The sequence below is a fragment of the Numenius arquata genome, chromosome 2, assembly GCF_964106895.1.
Source record: "Numenius arquata chromosome 2, bNumArq3.hap1.1, whole genome shotgun sequence".
Classification (NCBI taxonomy): domain Eukaryota; kingdom Metazoa; phylum Chordata; class Aves; order Charadriiformes; family Scolopacidae; genus Numenius; species Numenius arquata.
In genome coordinates this window covers 109,641,826-109,660,096 of record NC_133577.1, presented here as the reverse complement: position 1 = coordinate 109,660,096, position 18,271 = coordinate 109,641,826, and the positions used below count along the sequence as shown (strand labels likewise).

The 18,271-nt window shown below is 38.6% G+C and overlaps 1 protein-coding gene across 1 annotated transcript in view; it reads left to right on the top strand.

Annotated features, from left to right (window-relative positions):
• GRM8 (glutamate metabotropic receptor 8) overlaps positions 1-18,271 on the top strand; it is a 344,093-nt gene that overhangs the window by 45,841 nt on the left and 279,981 nt on the right. Inside the window, exon 2 of the mRNA XM_074169153.1 lies at positions 14,455-14,671. Within this exon, the coding sequence (XP_074025254.1) occupies positions 14,455-14,671 (217 nt within the window). The remainder of the gene's footprint in view (positions 1-14,454; positions 14,672-18,271) is intronic.

Below are 18,271 nucleotides of genomic sequence, written 5' to 3'. Positions count from 1 at the left end.
TATACATCAGGAAGGTATTATTAACTGGAGGTTTGAGCATGTTATTTTTTTTTCTTAGACTTCATTTCTAAAGCAGGTATGAGCTGCAGTGAGATAAGATGTGGAAATTGATGCAGTGTGAGAAGAATCTCAAGTGCTTCTTATTTCTTGAGAATATGTAGGCGTGTGTATAGAAGCTTTAAAAAAGATGTGTATGAGAAGATCACATTTCTGATCATCTGTTTGATTCTGATTCTTCAATTGCTGCTTTCAGGTAAAATTTCCTGTCTGTGAAAAGCTTTCTTGACCTTAATAGGCACTTGGATAGTGGACTTAAAGAGCCTGGGACTTGAGCCTCGTATTTTCTGAGTAGTCAATTTAGGGAACTAAGGAAATATGTATTAGTTTTGTTTTATAGTTTCAAGACTTATGGTAAGGAGAGGCTGATGCTCACATCATATGAGAGCCTGATTGTTAAATATCTTTCTGGAAGTTTCTTCTTTAGAGCTGAGATTGCCAAAGCCTATGGTGAAATGGTAGCATGGAGACAACTCAGTAATTTCCATGCAGAAAGGCTTCTTGGTAGCACTTTCTGTATTGTGTGACATCTGTGCATCCAAACTGAAATGGAGGTCTGAAGAGGGTTTTTCAATTTCTTTGCTTTTAGGCAAAGTTGAGAAAATACCACTAATAACATCGGTAGTTTGTGGTTTGTCTTGGTGTTGGAGGGGCAAAATAAAAATCACCATGGGGAAAAAGTGGTGGTATAATGTGGCTGGTCTAGCACTTGTGGAAAGGTTTAAATGATCTCCTGTCTAGCCAGCTACCAGTATTTGCTGAGCCTTTTTGTGCCCCTATAACTTAATCTACAGACCTTAAAGCAATGGTACGACCTGTTCACTTGGTGTCTCATTCTCACTGATGTATCCCTAACTAGAAGGAAAGTAAATGAAGTGTCCCAGGAACACTGGCTTCTTTCTGTTGATGCAGTTGTGAGATGCTCTGTGAGCTCTGGCATGGCATAGTGTGGTGCCGTGGTTTGCTGTCTCTCTGCACAGCTCCTGGCTGTGACCCCACAGGACTGAACGGGGGGCAGCAGTGCTAGCACCCCCCCCCCTGAGCTGCAGAAGCTCAGAGCGGGATTTCATTCTTGGGCTACTGAAAGAAAAAGCAAAGCCTTTGCCTCTGCTGTAGCACGGTGAGCCATTCTGCTCCTGCCTGCCGTGGCACTGCAACCATGCTCTGCCTCCTGTGAGGCTGCGCTTGGGTGGGGAACCATGCTCTGTTCTCACCCATTGTTCACAGCATCACAGAATGGTAGGGGTTGGAAGGGACCTTCGGAGATCATCTAGTCCAACCCCCCTGCCCAAGCAGGTTCACCTAGAGCAGGTTGGACAGGAACACAACCAGGCGGGTTTTGAATGTCTCCAGAGAAGGAGACTCCACAATGTCTCTGGGCAGCCTGTTCCAGTGCTCTACCACCCACAAAGTAAATAAGTTGTTTTCATGTTGAGATGGAATTTTCTGTGTTCCAGTTTGTGCCCATTGCCCCCTCTCCTCTTGGGCACCACTGAAAAGAATCTGGCCCCATTCTCTTGACACCCGCCCTTTAGATATTTATAAGCACTGATGAGGTGGATTGTGATGAAGGGTGGTTCTCTCCATGTTGGCTAGCGAGGCAAAGCATCTGAGGTGAGGGCCTGGGTTTCTGCAGGCAGCTGCCTGCCTGAAAAACAGATTTTGCTCTGCAGTCAGCTGCAGGACAGAGCAGGCTCCGGAGACTCCAGCCCTGAGGCTCGTGTCCATCAGGCAGTGCAGACTGAGCCGGCCTCTGAAGGTGCCCTTCTCTTTGAAGGTGGTAGAGGAACTCTGGGGCTATTGGCCACCAGCAAAAGCACTGACAGTAGTTCTGTTTTTATTCTTACATATTCTGTACAAAACTCTCCTCTGTGCATGGAGAACTGTATTTGAAACCATTCACTCTTTTTGTTAGAGTCTGACTGTTGTGGCACCTTTGTATATAAAGCCAAAATCTCTCTCTCTCTTAAAATATTGTTAATTGTTGGCTCAGCCAAATTAAGTGACTGGAAAGGATCTATATTATAAAGTGTGCAGGAAAAAAATGCTCAGAAATAATAGATAAGACTCTGATTGATGTACAAATGTATAGAAAATAACTTTATTCAATTGTATGGGGAATTCTGTCAGGCAGAAATTTCTCTTACCCTAATAGGGAATGAAATTGCAATTCTTTACATGGAAGATTTGCAGATTTGTTTGGAAAGCTGCATAATTCAACTGGACCTCTTAATTGTTTTCATAAATCTGAAGAGTTATATTTGGACTACCTAGCCCAGATAAAATAAGTAAGACCTTGCACAACCCTCTTATGTGCCTAAAGCAGCACTCGGACATCTCAGTGTGTGTTCTGTAAAGATGTTCTTGGATCTGTGAAAGTTCTGGTGTCTAATTTTGGCCACTAAAGTTCTCTTAGCATTTACAGTTTTGTGGCTGCATTTCCCCACAAGGGCTGCCACCTTGGCAGTTAGCTTATTGCCTACATGTTTGGCTATAAATAATAATTTATTCAGTGTCAAATGTACCTCAAGAAGTGAAGACCTGCCCTGGCTCAGATACATTGCACAGCTTTGCAATTATGTCTGCTGCACTTGTTCGTTCTCCAGCTTTATGTAACTCATCCATGCAGGGTCCTGCTGCCATGGGAGGGTGAGAGGGTCCTCCTCATCTGAGTTTGACCAGTGTTAGAGTAATCCCTTGGGAGATCTGGTTCAGATTGTATGCATGCTGAAGGTGACATAAGAGACATGTTTCACCCTTTGGCTTTTGCTATAAACTTTTCTGTATTGGTTTTTAATCTAGAGGAAAGGAACTTCAGGGATGTCATCAGCCCTACACAAAAGAAGGATTCCCAACTAAGATTGAAGATGCAAGTGAATAAAGGCAGACTCTGTGGCAACTAGCTTTTCTTTAAAAAATAGAGATGTCAACATTGTCCTCCAGACTTGTTTTTAGAAGAGAAGTGTGAACCAGTCTTATGCGTGTAAGACGACTTTGGGTGATTAACTGCAGTTTTGGTTCCACCTACACCAGAAACAAAAGATCTTGGACATATCTCTTGCTTGGTATTTCCTACTGGCTAGCTCAGGAAGTGTCATGTGAATGCCATTCCAAGGTTCTTAACTTCACCATATGTTACATAGACAGCCCATGTGCTAGACAGAGCCTGCAAATTCTGTGCCAATAAACCTCAGTGTTTTGTTGCCTTTATGATTAAAAAGTAAGATCTACAAACTGTGAAAGAGAAGGCAGGCTAAAGACATCAAAAACAAATGCTTCAAAGTTGTGTGGGTTGGGATGTAGTTGGTTTCTTTTGGTGGTTGTTTTTTTTTTTTTTGAAAGAGATGTAGATGACATTGATATTCCATGGAAAAATATGTTGATTTCTTTCACTTGGCAATTTTAAACCAACTCTTCCAGTTCCTGAAAGCGGATAGGTGACACTGATATGCAGAAATATATTTGTAAAGCAATTTCAATAAGTAGATAGAAATGGAATTGTATCAGGCTCAGCACAGGCTGGCATTCCCACACCACTTGTCGTCAGGAGCATCCACTCAGGCTTTTGATGTCTCCAATGTTTATTCAATGCACTTGACACTTTTAAATCTAGTTTAGTGTATTTTTGCTTTTGATGGGGTCTTTTAACATATGCAGCAACAGACTGAGGGAGGACAATTTCAAAATAAAAGATGTTCACTCATCAAAAGCTGCTACAGTATTCAGAAGTGGCACACTGGTTTCTAATACAAATCATTTGTGCACAATATACAAAAGGAGATTTCCAAAGATTGCTAATTAGTACACCAGTGCACTCCATACAGTAGCTGCAGACTGAAACACTGTCTGAGAAACATGGGGTTCTCTTAAAAAGATCCATACTAAAGCTGGGTTCATAAAAACAGGTGTTTTGCATCAGTCAAAGGGAAAATCTTCAACAGTTGAAGTGTATAAAGGTTCCCAATATTTGGCCAGAACAGGACCACTTGGTTTCTCGTTCTACCCAAATAAAGACACTGAATTCTGTGAAATGTCTTGTGGGCTTACATGAGCATTTGCACCCCGTTTTAGGTGAAAGCAAAGGCTTGTATGGAGCGCCAGGGCCAACGTTGCCTCGATTGCCTGCTGAAGCACTGCCTGGCTGTGCTGGGTGCCAGAGGTGGGCTGATAACTGCAGGCGTGGAGGCAGGCAGGGGAATCCCTTCTCAGGGCAGTGGAAAGTGGTGGTCAGCAGGCTCTGACTCTGACTATTGACATACTGTCAAAAATATGGGGTGTGTTTGGGATTGCTCAAATGGGCAAAAAAATGAGTGGTGGAGCTTTCTGAGCTTACTGAAAGCTCCTCACACCCTCTCCTTTCAGCATCCTGCTGAGCTGCTGAAGTAGGATATTCATGGTGGGGCCAGACTTACAGGATCAAGCTAACTGAGGAGGACTTATAAGAACCTTCAAAAGGACATATATATCATCTGTATTTGGACTTAGAGATATTGGAGAGTCACAGCTAGAGAGCAAATCTCCATCGCACTAGCCAGGAAGGCTAAGGCTAGCACTCAAACAAGGCTGTATGGTAGCGATAACAGTAAACTGATTTATACTTAAATTGCAATGCATAAAAATAGGGAAGAGGAGAATTTGCAGAAATTATGTGAAATGCTCATTCAATATAGGCTTTTTTCCTACATCGAATATTGCTTTTGCTGACTTTGTGGATGTGTTCCCTTGCAGTCAGAGAGCAAAAATGCCTGTTATGGGGAAGCAAACCTTACTTGGTAGAGGAGAGTGAGGAGTGACCTTGTACAGGCTTATTTCACAGAAGAGGAGTTACCCTTTGCCCTTTCTGCTGGGCCAAGTGGAAACACTGAGTATCTCTGAACCATAGGCTGCTGAAGGGGAGAAGCAGGGCTGGAACTCAGAATCTTAAATCAGCTCTTTAGAAACTAATAGGTGTCCACTCTTCTTTCCTCCTTCAGTCAAGTTGTGGTTGAGAAGGGAGGAGGAAGTGAGAAGTGGTAGGGAAACCAGGTGTCGAGGAAAAGGGATATCTGGGATATTCTTCCTTTCCAATGCACCTGTCCAGTTCATGGATTTTAAATATTTAGGTTTTCACAAATTTCCAAAATTCTGTAGGAGCTGTTGCAGAGAGTTTTCAGACCAGTGGCAAGGTAGTCCTCCTTTCTGTATACACTGCTGGGCTCTCACTTGGGTTGCCTGGATTTTCATCTCTCTGCTTGCCATGATGCTTTTGATAAGATAATCCATGGGTTGATGTAGTGATAAACCACAGGGTTTAAGTTAAAAATCAGAATATAAGTCTGGTAATGATGGAAAAGAAGAGACATTGCCATATGGTGTTCAGGAACCATGTGGAGGAGGATTCTTTTTTTCCACAGCTATTCTACTATTTTTAAGAAAAAGTACATTTTGAATAGAAAGGAAGGCTTGGATATCACTCCCATCAGCCTCAGAGCTTAATTCATAGATAACTTCCAATCTTTTGATTGGAAATGTTTTGGTTTTTTCTTCAACTTTTCTACCAGTAGCAACTGGACTTAGCATCTCACTGTGGTTATGCAGGAAACATTTAACTTTTTGGAAATGGCTTGGGAGTGGCTAATGTTTTCTTCTTGTAATTTTTAAGGTTGAAAACTCAAAGTAAAATTGTTTAATTGCCAAGTCTGATTGTTATAAGAAATGAAGAAAAATCATCTGAACACACACAAAAAGGGATACTTTTCATTCCTCTTTTCTCAAGTCTGTAATATATGGGTTTAAATGATGCTTTTAATCCCATATGAACTACCTATGCTGTAGAAGGAGTCCCTAGCTATGGTGAATCATAGGGATTCCCTTAATGCACTCTGATCTGAGGTAGCCAAGTCATTAGCGTGGGGCAGACAGATTACAGGAAGGCAGGGTTTTCTGGGGCCATAGCTGAAGTGTAGGCAACAATCTACAGTATGTGAAAGCACCTGCTAAAGCACTGGGCATATGTGTGTGGCCAGCTGAGCCCCATTTACCTATCTTCACATTGTCCACAACTGTGGAGGGGACTGTGAACACACCAAAATTTTCTTTTCCTCTCCATAATATTTTTCAGTTACTTCTGTCTCATGACGTTATGGGTAGCAAAGGGATAGTACTACTGCTCAGCCAGTGCTGTAAGCTGAAGTGGCCTTGCAGCACTAAAAAATGAATGCAAAGATCAGAATTGTCCATTAAGCAGAGCACCCACCTTGCATCCTGCTGAGAGCACCCTCTTCTTCCATAGGGATAGTCTCTGTAATCAGAAAAATTCCTGGGACAACTGCAGGTCCCCACAGGTGAGTCTCTGAGTTGCCTGCTGGGCTCTCCACAATACTAATTAGTAAATGAACGTAAAGGAAACCTGATTTGGACTGAGGAATACTTTATGAGCTACTAAGTAAATTTATTACTGTTGAATAATAATAAAAAGTTTTCTTTGTTAGTTCAGACCAAAAGTAATGCACATCTTTGTATATTTTTCTCAAACTCATCAAAAGAGATTACAGTTCCAGACACTGACATGACAAGCTCTAATGAGGAAAGTAGGGCTAAAAAAGCTTTGAAATATCAGAGTTCACTCTGTGCTCAGCAGAGACTGATGCAAGTCTAACATATTGATACGTATAATTAAGCGTGGGTTTCCCAACAAGTCAAAAAGGAATTTTAATAGTTTAAGAAGTCCCTAAAGCTATCTGACCATCCTTGGCTTCCCGTTTGATCTGATGATTGGAGAACAGAAGAAACTGTGCAGGAAGAGCTAACAGCCATTCCCAAGCTCAAGGCCCCCCCCCCCCCCCCCCCCGCCCCGCTCCCTCCTTGTGATTTGATCTCAGTATGAATATTACTCATTTGATCTGCTGCTTCTGCAGTTTATCATTCAGTGCCTGGACCTCAGCTGGGTTTAAAATATTTAGAAAGAGGCTGCCTACGGATGGTGGATAATTTAATGTGCAACTGCTTAACGTAGTTGGTTTTCAGAGAGGCAAACCCCAGGATTTAAAATGATGTGGAAATATCAGAATAGAGCTCCCTTACTGAGAAAATGTCATTGTTAAACATTTATCAATAGACTCTCTCTCACAGAACATTGATGACAGTTCAAGCTGTCCTTAGATGGATTCCCATCCTCCTGGAGTTACACAGCAATGCACAGTGTGACAAGATGTGCTTCAGCTGTAAAAATGTTCGTAATGCATAAATATCCTTTTAATGTTTTTGTCCTAAAGTGCACTACACAGCACAGAGACCTGTACTTTCTGGAGTGGTACACTTGTTTTGTAGATGCTGTATCTATTATGGGATTTGAGATTGTGATATCACATTATAATTATTATTTTCTTCTATAGTATGCCTTGTGTCTAATTAAAAGTAATGACTTCTAATGAGTCCCTGAGCTACTTCAACCCACTGGAAGGAAACTACTTGTAAAATTCGAACACTTTATATTATATACATTCCTCCTTTGTCGCATCCTGTACTACCAAGGCAGCACAGCAGGTGACAAACAAATACACTTACTGGAGCACATCTGGTTAGACTTTACAAAAGACATTTTCTGGCTGGTGGGGATAGAATGAAATGCAATGGAGCTTTAATATTTTTTTCATCCTATAATCTGATACTATACAATTACATGTATTAACTATAAGAAATTACTTTCTCCAGTGTAATTCAGTTTATGCAGAATATTGTAGTTGCTAGTCTGTTCGAACACCAGAGATAACCTCAGAAATAGGTATGATAGATAATTACTGTGTTTGTACCTGAGGAAAAAAAAAAGAGAAAATCAGTAATGAAGAGGATTTGCATGTTTGATTTTATCTCCATATTTCCACTGGGCTAGCGATTGCATCTGCCTCCATAATTTTTCACATATCAGACCAACCTATTGCAGAAATAATTTTGTTGGTAACAAAACATGCTGCATTGATTCTCAACTATGTCCTTTTCTCATGAAAAGATCAGTGCAGCTCATTGAAGATATGTTCTGCTCAGGAATATGTCTTCTGAAGGTAACTGATGGCAACAGAAGTAAAGTAAAGCCGGTGAAAGACTAATAGGAAGTGAAAAGAAAGAGTGAAATAATTTACCCATCCCAGCTCAGAAACATTTAGGTATGATGGATCACTTCTGTTCCTGTGTTTGGGGAAAAAATAACAATAGCTATGTTGCATTTTATCACAAAGACCATGTCTTTGCACAAAACCTATACAAACATGTAAGGAACTTTCAAAAGATTTGAAACTACCTTATCATTAGCTCCTCATCATTAAGTATATGAATTGCAAGCACCCTTGACAGGAACTGCTATGATATTTACTGCAAATAGAATGACTTGGAATAATTCAAATGGGTTTAAAAAAATTCCTGCCTTCCAAGTGAAATCAGCTAATGGCAGCTTTCAGATTATACTTTTGTTCTTTCCCTTTCCAAAGCTTTTAAATTTTACCAGACTTTTTTGAACTAAATACTTTTTAAATTGCATTTGTCTAGGTGGAAAGCATAACTGTTTTTTCTTGCTTTTGCTACAGCTGATATGAACATACTTTTTGGGGGGGTGTGGAAATCTGTGGTAATTCTTGATCAAGATGCGTTGCTGGACACACAATAAATAGTGTGGCTGAGTGTCCTTAACATACAGAGAAAACATCAAGTTTATAAGTCTAAATATGTATAGTTTAGATTTACACGTTTATAAATATAAATGAATACATATACACATCTACTGGGAAAATATATTGTCACAGTTTCCTTGTCCTCATGGTAAAACCCATGGAAAGAAGCTGAATCAGAAAACTTCGTATCCTGAAACTTTTCCACATCACCTCTGGGAGAGGTGGTTTGTAGCCAGTGGAGATGGCAAGGTGTCACCCTGCTCAGCTGCTATGAGCTTTGAAGAGGCATCTCACATCTCCAATGGTGTTACTGAGTCTTAATGTGTTATATCTTCCCAGGATGATTTAATGTTGGTTTATTCTGAAAATGAATGAAACAAAGTCTCAAATGATGGCACGGGTGACCTATTCATTTTTTGTCATAGATGGAAAGATGAAGACATTGCAGAAGGAAGTTGATCATTAGCTGTGCACAGATGTCTTAATAGTCATGCGTAGCCAAAGTGAGTGGGATTGTGAGACTCAGCGGAAGACAAGTAGTTGTTTACAGTATTGTTCTACACAGTGTATAACAGTTGGATTCATCTCCCAGACTCCCTTTCTAGTCACTGGAGAGAAATGGCTGGTTTCAGGGTGCGTTTCATCTCCTCCTACAGTTAGTAACAAAAAAGATGATTTTTAATCTTGTTTGCTATATTATAAGATGTTATTAAGCCTCATCAAATGCTTTTGAATCTGGAATGTCTACCCTGAATAAGTTTAGCATTACTGTACTGCAGGTTGACATGTTTTTCAGAAGTGAAAGCAGGCTAAGATGGTGCTCTGGCTGATGGCAGTTTACAAATGTGACTAATAGCTAAAATATAGTGACTTTAGCTCTCCTCCAACAACTGTTCAATATCTAGGCCCTGAGGATTCATTTCACCGCTGTGAGTTTTTTTGTACTCACAAAGAACTCCTTCTTGCTGTACAGAAGAGGGAATAAAAATCTTGAAAAGACAGGGCCATTAATGATTAATGATAGACATTTAAAATTAAAAAAATCACCAAGTTGAAAACGTGTGTCCAGTCAAATTTTATTTCAAGCACTTTTACTCCTTTGCAAGCTTTACTGGATTGTGTAAAATGCCAGTTGATATTAAGCAATCGCTAACCCAAAGTTTATTGACTTCAATTTGTCAGCTAGAATTATTACTATTTTTAATATGCTATTGCTATTATTCCTCAAAAAACTGACTGCTCAGTGATGAGAGAATGGAAAAGGGAAATAAAATGCTAGCTGATATGTTAAAGTTAGTGAAAGGGCTGAGTGGGTAGTGAAACTGAAGATGCGAGTGATTTAAGCCCATTACGGTGGGTGACTGTACAGCACAGGTACTGCTGCAACTCATAATCAGTAATGTTCAAAATTACTGGTGATTCCTTTCTCAGGTCTTTCTTCTTATGAGCTTAGCTCATTTCACTGTCTGCTACTCAGCTCCCAAATCATGCTTTCAGCTGAAAGGCTGTATAAAGGAAGATGGCATTTTGAAATGGCCAGCTGAAACTTTACATTGACAAATGTAGCATGCAAATGGATTTGAAAGCTCAATAAAAAAGGTTCCAGTGAACTTCTGTCCAAAAGTTGGACAGCATGTCATTGAAGAGAAGGCGTACTAAGAACTGCCTGCTGTGGTGAAGATGCTTTACTGGAAGGGCAAACCTAGGTCATGTAGTTTCTTCTACTGTCCTCGGTACAATAGCTCTATGTGTTTGGGTTTGGATCCCAGCACTGGACCCGCCAAACAGATCCAAGGTAATCCTTCCCTATAAATAGTCCTGGATTCGGGAGCGGTAGGTGGCTTTTCTTTTCAGTGTACAGGGGACTGACAGTGGTTACCACTTAGCTGAAATAAATAAAAAGTTACATTAGCTGCCTTTGGCACTTGTGAATTTGTCCACCCTTCTCCATCAGGGAGCAGAAGTCTGTTCTGCAGTAATGCTTGGTGGGTATCTCAAACAGATGTTGTTCACCCTTTGAGTGCTGCCACAGTCACGCTTTGTGGACAGTTAGTTCTAAAAGTAACTGCTCCATCTTCTCTAATCCTCTGGGAATGGAAGATCTTTAGAGACAATTTTAAGTCAGCTTGGAGATGTATACAAAAAGATCCAGAAAAGACAGGGACTATTATTGACTGCTGATTTTGGCTTGAATGTATCTTCAAGGCTTAGCCTGTCTACTTAGTTCTCAGGAATTATTTTTCTTTTCTTTTTTTCTTCTTTTTTTTTTTTTTTTCTTTTTTCTTTTTTCCAATTCTTTTTTATTTTTCGAAGCATGCAGAATCATTTACTGATGCCAGTGAGAGGATAATAGAATGAGATGAAGCTACCACTGACTTAGATTATAGGACTGACAGATTGCTGGTAGCTCCCACTAGAAATCAAGAGTTTATCAGCAGATTGTGGGTTAATGGGAGGCAGCGGCCGAACCACAGGATAGGAGAGAATAGAAAAAAATGTATCAATGAACATTCAAACATGAATGTTTTTAGCCATTGTCAGTGAATGTGGCAGCTGGTGTGTGAGACAACTGATTCAAATGTAGTTATAGAATCCATTGTTTTCTTTGCTTTTTTCCCCCCAAAGAAAAGGAAGTACGCTATTAACAGTGCTATACAGTACACTTAAATACAATGTAAAAGTTACACATATTGTATTTAATTTTGAAAATTTAGATTTAGGAATCTTGAATGAGAAATATAAAACCCCTTTACAGGTCTTGTTCAAAATGCAAATTTATGTTTCCTGGGGCCAGTGGAACTTAAAGTATAAATACAGTCTGTATTTAGGGAGTTTTAAAAACACGTATTACTGAATTGATAGAGCATAACAGTTCCCTTGATTAGGCAGCATTATGCTCTATTTTGTAAAATGTACTTGGGGACATGTAAAATGGTTTATTAAACCTACAGTCCATAACTAGAGTTGTTACATTTTAATGTATATATTGTTCATTCATGGATTATTGAACCACTAAATCCTAACAATTTGTCCTCATGCCAAACAATTTATTTGAGTATTGTTCTGAGTCTTTTCACTAACGATGTAACTGTTGGAACATACCTCAAATCCTCAAATTTTAAAGCTATTTTTCAGTGCCCCCCCGAATACAAATGTACATTTAAAAGGAGGCAAAGAAGGAAGTTTCTGTTTCCTTTTGCACAATCCATGAGGTGTTTCTGGGTGGGAGATCTGCAGTTTTGGGGAGAAAATTCTTGAATGTAAGGTTTTGTCTATAACCATGAGGGATGTATACAAAAAGAAATAAGGAAAATAACTACATATTCCTTTGCATGAACCATTTTTCTCAAAACTTGGGGGTGGCTTGCTAGAGATTGTCTTTCTCCTTGCTTTTACATGGCATATTGTTCTTTCATGCTAGTGAAAAGTGTGCAGAACTTGTAAAACAGTGGTAATTTAAGGCTAATAAGTATGCCAAATGATTTCAGGATATTAGGTTTTGACTGTATTTACCTGCCATTTTTTTCCACTGTTATTAGAAATAACACTAGGGAAGAAGCTGAACTACAAAGACATGAAAACTAGAAAAATAACATCTCTTCATTTTCCAAGGCCCCAAATAAGTGATATTCCTACTACATAAAATATCTTTATTGATCTGAATCATCTCATTGCTGTGTAGTACCAATGGCTCTCTTACAAACACATATCTAGGATTTATTATTCATCTCATGCCTGAAGAGAAACAGGAACTGAGGAAGTTAATGGATATAACTCTGTGGACTAGACTTCAAGATTTTCAATGACAAAGTATCCATCTAAAAGATCTCTTACTGGTGTTAATTTTATGAACATTATTGATAAAATAGCTTTCAGCAAAGCAGGAATGCCATAGTATTTGTGAAATGGTGCACCGAGGAGCAAAATGAGTAAAATCACAAAGCTTGCCTTTATTTTTTTTCTATCTGGAAAAAATGACTGGTTTAGAGAGTAATAGAGCAAATTTAGAAAGGGAATGATATGTGCTCTAAATGTGCATAATTGTGTTATTACAGGCCAAAATCTCTTGTCTGTAAAGAGATAAAGATGATTCAAACATTTTCTGAAAGAAAGGGAATTTATACAAGGCAAGTTTTGTAAGGACAATTTATCCTTTATTTTTACTTGGTGGATCTTTGCTGTTAGGAATACTGATTTCCATGAGATATAACCTTTAGCTTACTTTTTCTGTGATCCTCCCTTTCCTTTTTTTTCTGTTCTCTCTAGGTGCTATTATTGCAACATTTCAGCTTATTTATTCTAAGGCGTTTCCATGAGTAGAAAATTTCTTAAAGAAGAATATAGCCAAGATATATAAGAGTTTGTTTTGTTTGCTTCTGACTGAGCATTGATTTTTTCGTCCCTTAGGCTACAAACTGTTTATTCAGGCTGTAAGAGTCTATGCTGTCTTTGCAGGTATGGTTAATGACCATATTCTTTGAATCCCTGATATTTGCCTCAGATCCCTTCTTTAATTTGTGCTGATGAGGAAGCACTGTACAGGACCTAAGGGTTACACTGAAGCCTTCTGCTATAGCATCAAATACGACAGTGAGCATTTACCAGATCACCTGTTATCTGGGACTGATAAATTGGGTTCTCAACAGAATCAATTTAGGAACTCTGTTCAGATTGCTTTCTTGAAGACTCTTTTATGTTTTGTAAGATGTAAGGAATTAACCACCTATTGTTAATATAGATTAGAAAAACAATGCAATTTTTGGAGTATATTTCATTTCAAGCCAGTGACTATTTCATCAGTTTTACCATTTGAAATGAGAAAATCGTTCCTCTTTTAAGTTGTCATAAATGTTAATTAATTTTTCTTGCACCAAAATGCTCTTCAGAATAGTTGAATATTGCTTACAGACAGCTTCTCCTGGACATTGCCAAATCATTTATTTAGAAAAGAGTTAACACAAAATCACCTCATTTTTTTTTTTTCCTTTGAAAATCGTAATTTATTTTGGAAATGTAGTTCAGTTATTTAATGGGGGTTTTTGTTGGTTTTTGTTTCTTCAAAGAATATTGTGGTGGTTTCTACAAACATTGCCATCCTTGAAACCTTTCTTCTTCTATATATGTATATTTTATACAGATAATTTTTTTGGGGGTGTTTTTTCATCAGATAGATAGCTTTTTGTATTAAGTATTCTGAAATCATGCACAACACCATATTAAAACCGGAAAATGAAAAACCTATGGCAGTGAAAGCTTGAAAAAAGACAACTTGAAAAGGAATAAAATGGAAAAGCACAGTTGCATGCACATAAATAAACAAAACAATGAAATGGAAATAATCTAGATTTTACTCGTCAAATTTAAGTGCAGCGTTTTTAAGAATCACAGTCATCAAAACTGACCTTTTCATCTTCTGTAGTAATAGTAAGAATTCCTCTTTTTTTTTTTTTTTCTTTCTTTACCTGTTCCTATCAGAGCCAGGATCAAAAAACAAGTTTTTACACTTACACGTCAAGAATCATGATACCTGGAGAAAAGCAGAATGCGCTATTTCTTGGTGAGAGTGTTATACAATAAGACTTGACTGACATTTTACAAAATCTGAGATGCCTTCTGATCAGTTGATTTAATTAAAACAAGATATTCAGTTCTGCACAATGCTAGTGCATAATCTATTTTAAGCCTTTCAAGCGTACAAGTATATAGTGTAAAATGGTATTAGATTGGCTTGAATGACTTGTCACTCTATTTGCAGATACCTCAAATCAGCTATGCATCTACAGCTCCAGAACTGAGCGATAACACCAGGTATGACTTCTTCTCTCGAGTGGTCCCACCAGACTCCTACCAAGCACAGGCCATGGTTGACATTGTCACAGCCCTTGGGTGGAACTACGTGTCAACGCTGGCTTCCGAAGGCAACTATGGAGAGAGCGGCGTAGAAGCATTCACCCAGATCTCCAGAGAAATTGGTGAGTGTATGTTTATCAAGTTTTGTATTTGTAGCTGCTGGGTTACAGAACATCGCTGAGCTCTGCCTAGGTCTACACAGACCGATCAAATGCTTGCAAGAATGTTACCTGGACTCAAGTGGAGGGGGTTGTGGATGATTTTGCTGCTCACACATCTGCCAAGGTGACAGTTCTGGCAGTAATTTAAGAAGAGCTTTTGAGAGGCAAAAAATTTCTGCCTCTTGCCCTCTTTGGAAAGGGGGAGCTCCTTGATGAGTTAGGGCCAAAAAGCAACCACCAGCTAAATTACAGCCAGATTCGAGGAGATGTAATGATTGATTTAGTTTAGGACAATCATAATCCTATGAGACCTCATTGTCCATGTTCCAGCACTGATAAATCTAGGGGTTTTAATTTTGATGAATTTGAAAAACAACAAAAAATCTGTGAAGTACAAAGATACACCCTTGTTTTTCCTTCAGGATGAAATGTGCTATATAAATACAGGCATTATTATGGGAAGTATATTTAAGTCCCTTTGATCGTTTGTTTTTTTTCACACTTCCATAGTTATTTCTGGACTGAAAAAATGGCTCTTTCTCAGGAGCAGTAGGTTTTGGACACCAAGGAATAAGATGATGAGTAGCATGTGGTTTGAAAGGGGGTGAAATTGTTCTTTCACTAAGTACAGTGTTAAATGACACCAAGTAATATCCTTTAAAAAAAAAAAAAAATTGCAAACAGCGTTCCCATCTTTCCTCAGAAAGTCTGGATTAATCTACTGGATCTGACTTTCAGGGCACGTACATATGAACTCTGGTTCCTTCAAGTCAGCTTGAGTGAGAAAATATGACAATATCTTCCATTTTCAATAACCACATGTGAATATAGAGACCATCTCAATCATATAGGAAGGTGCATGTGTCTCAGGTACTTATGCTTGAACCATAAAGAGTACTGATTACTCACAACAATTTGGCAGTGAGACAAAACTGCTGCGATTCATGCCATTAGGGAAGCAGTGTGTATAATCTGCTCGGTCAGTTAACTAATAAATACTCTGTTTCTAGCTTCTCAACAATGCTGTCATATCCTAGATGTCTTCATGGGAGAGCCAAGGCTGGCTACAATACAATGGTTTGATCTGGAGTTTGCAAAGGCATGGATAGTTCTTCCACAGTTCATACCTAAAAGAGGGGGTTTATCTATTGTGTCAAATACAGCAGTGAATAGATTGGCTGCCCCAGACATTCACTGAGTAGTTCATTGGCTGAAAATCACTTTTCCTTGAAACCGCCTGCAGCCCAGCTAGTTCTGCTGAGTCCTGAAAGTAGACAAATGAAGTGCTCAGCAGGTGATGGAAAATAATGTTTTCAAATAGATGAATGGCTTTTCAGAAATGTACAGGATCACTTGTTCATCCAGATACGGTGTAAGTGAACAGAAGGAGTCTCCAGCATGATTCCATTTAGATTTAGAGAAAGCCCCTTTTAAAGGTTAAGACATTAAAGCATTAGACCAATTTGCCTGGGGACGTTTTGGAGCCTCCATTGCTGAGGATCTGTGAGAATGCATTAGACAAACACCTGTCCAGGGGTTGTATAACTGTACTTAGTTCTTCCTTGCGGCTGGGAGGTGGATTGGATGATTTCTTAATGTCCCTTCCAGCCTGATTCTATTATCCACTGTCCTCAGACCTTTCACCTGAACCATAGGGCTGGAAATCTTTTTAGAATGGAAAGTTTGAATAGCATGTAATTGTGAGGTCCAAAACTATAGAGTCTAGGTAGGTTTATAAAAATCTTCACATAGTATAAGAATGCACACCTAATAGCAAAACTTACCAGCTCTATGTTAATAAACTGTGTGTTATGAGAATTTAATCAGGACATTGCTCCCCATGTGCTGCTGGCATACAAATGCATAGGGCAGCTCAAATCTTTTCTGAGTACTTTACATCCTGTTTGAGATAAGTAACCAACAACTGGAAGCAAAATAAATGTAAGGATAAGCATAATGGAAAGCAATACATTTGACGAAAGGATGCGAAAGAAATTGATATATTAATTTCTGATAAAAGTTTAGTACCTGAGAGGACATGTGAGATACCTGTTTTGAAAATATAAATAGGAAAACTTGGTAGGGTTTTTTTTGTATGTTTGTGGTTTGGTTTTTGTTTTTTTTTTTTGTTTGTTTGTTTTCTCCAGTCAGTTAAGAATTAAGAAGGATTAGGGTTTTAAATATTTTTAAAATAGAGGTTAATTTCATGTACTTATAATTTCAGGTAGTTATTTGTTGTGAGCTTGACTCTTTACCTCTAATTTCCAGTTTGATTGGCCTTCTGTTAAACTTCTATTTCTTTATCAGCAACAGAAGCAAAAAGGAAGGAACAGGCTCCCAAATGAAATGTGGAATACTGAAAAGGTCAAAGTGGTGCCACCCCAACATGTCACAGAATATATTACATATCAGAATCTGCTCTCATTTTAATGACAAAGATCCTGTCTGGGACAAAGCATAGCTGGAAATTAAATATTTTACATGACAATGATTGTAAGGAGAATAGGGAATGGTGCTTATTCCAATGCATTCTTCCATGTGTTATTTTTTGAAGACAATGATTAAATTTATAGAATTTTCTACTCTCATTACAAAGTTAATCAATGATACCACTATAATAACTTTGATCAAATAATTTTGGTGCATTGGCCAAAGGAATGGATTCATACAAAATGAGAATGCTTAAGAGTTTAAGCATTAAACTGAGAGAAACTTGACTCACCAACAGAAACTAAAAAGGGGAGAAGAAGGAAGCACATTTTACCAAGTCCTCATTAAACTGTCATGCTGAATATTGTGCTTCTATTTACTTTGCTGTTAATGATGTTTGACAAAATAAATGTTGGAAAGTCTCTAATCAGAATTCTTTTAATGGTTCATTCCCCCTGCTATTAGATACCAAATGAATTTACCATCACAGAGAAAATCATGGGATTCTTTTAGCTTTTTTACAGAATATAGAAACATTTGGTTCAGAAAAATCTCTTCGGGGTCAGAATACTTGCTCAGTTAGTACTGGAAAATGTAACAAATCCAGAAATAGTATATGAAATGCTACGTGACAGATTTTATCCCCACTAGCGGTCAACAAAAAATTGACACAAGGACTGATGGGTACTGGCAGTGAAACACTTATGAAACTATCAGAAGAGGAGGTAAAAGTGATAAAGGCAGGGAACGGTGGCTGGTCTTTGGGAATAGGTGAGGAACTTCAGCATTGCTTGCTCCCTTTTTTCCTGTAAGTCAGTTTTGCATGTTTTGCCAGGGGTGTAAAGATGACAGCAAAGAGGTTTTAGGACCAGATCTTTGACTGAGCCAAAATGACATAACCTCATAGAAGCTTTACCGCAGAAGAGAAGTGTATACTTAATATCAGTGTGTGCCCTTGAAAGCTTTTTTTTAGGAACAAGGTTTTGTAGTTTTACCTACTCCCTTTATCCTGGTACATTGCAGTCAATAGCATTTTTCTGAGAACGGACCACAGTTACTTTATGATACTTTGTAATATTTTGCCATTACAGTCACATTGGTAACTATATACCTAACTGTAAAGAATACATA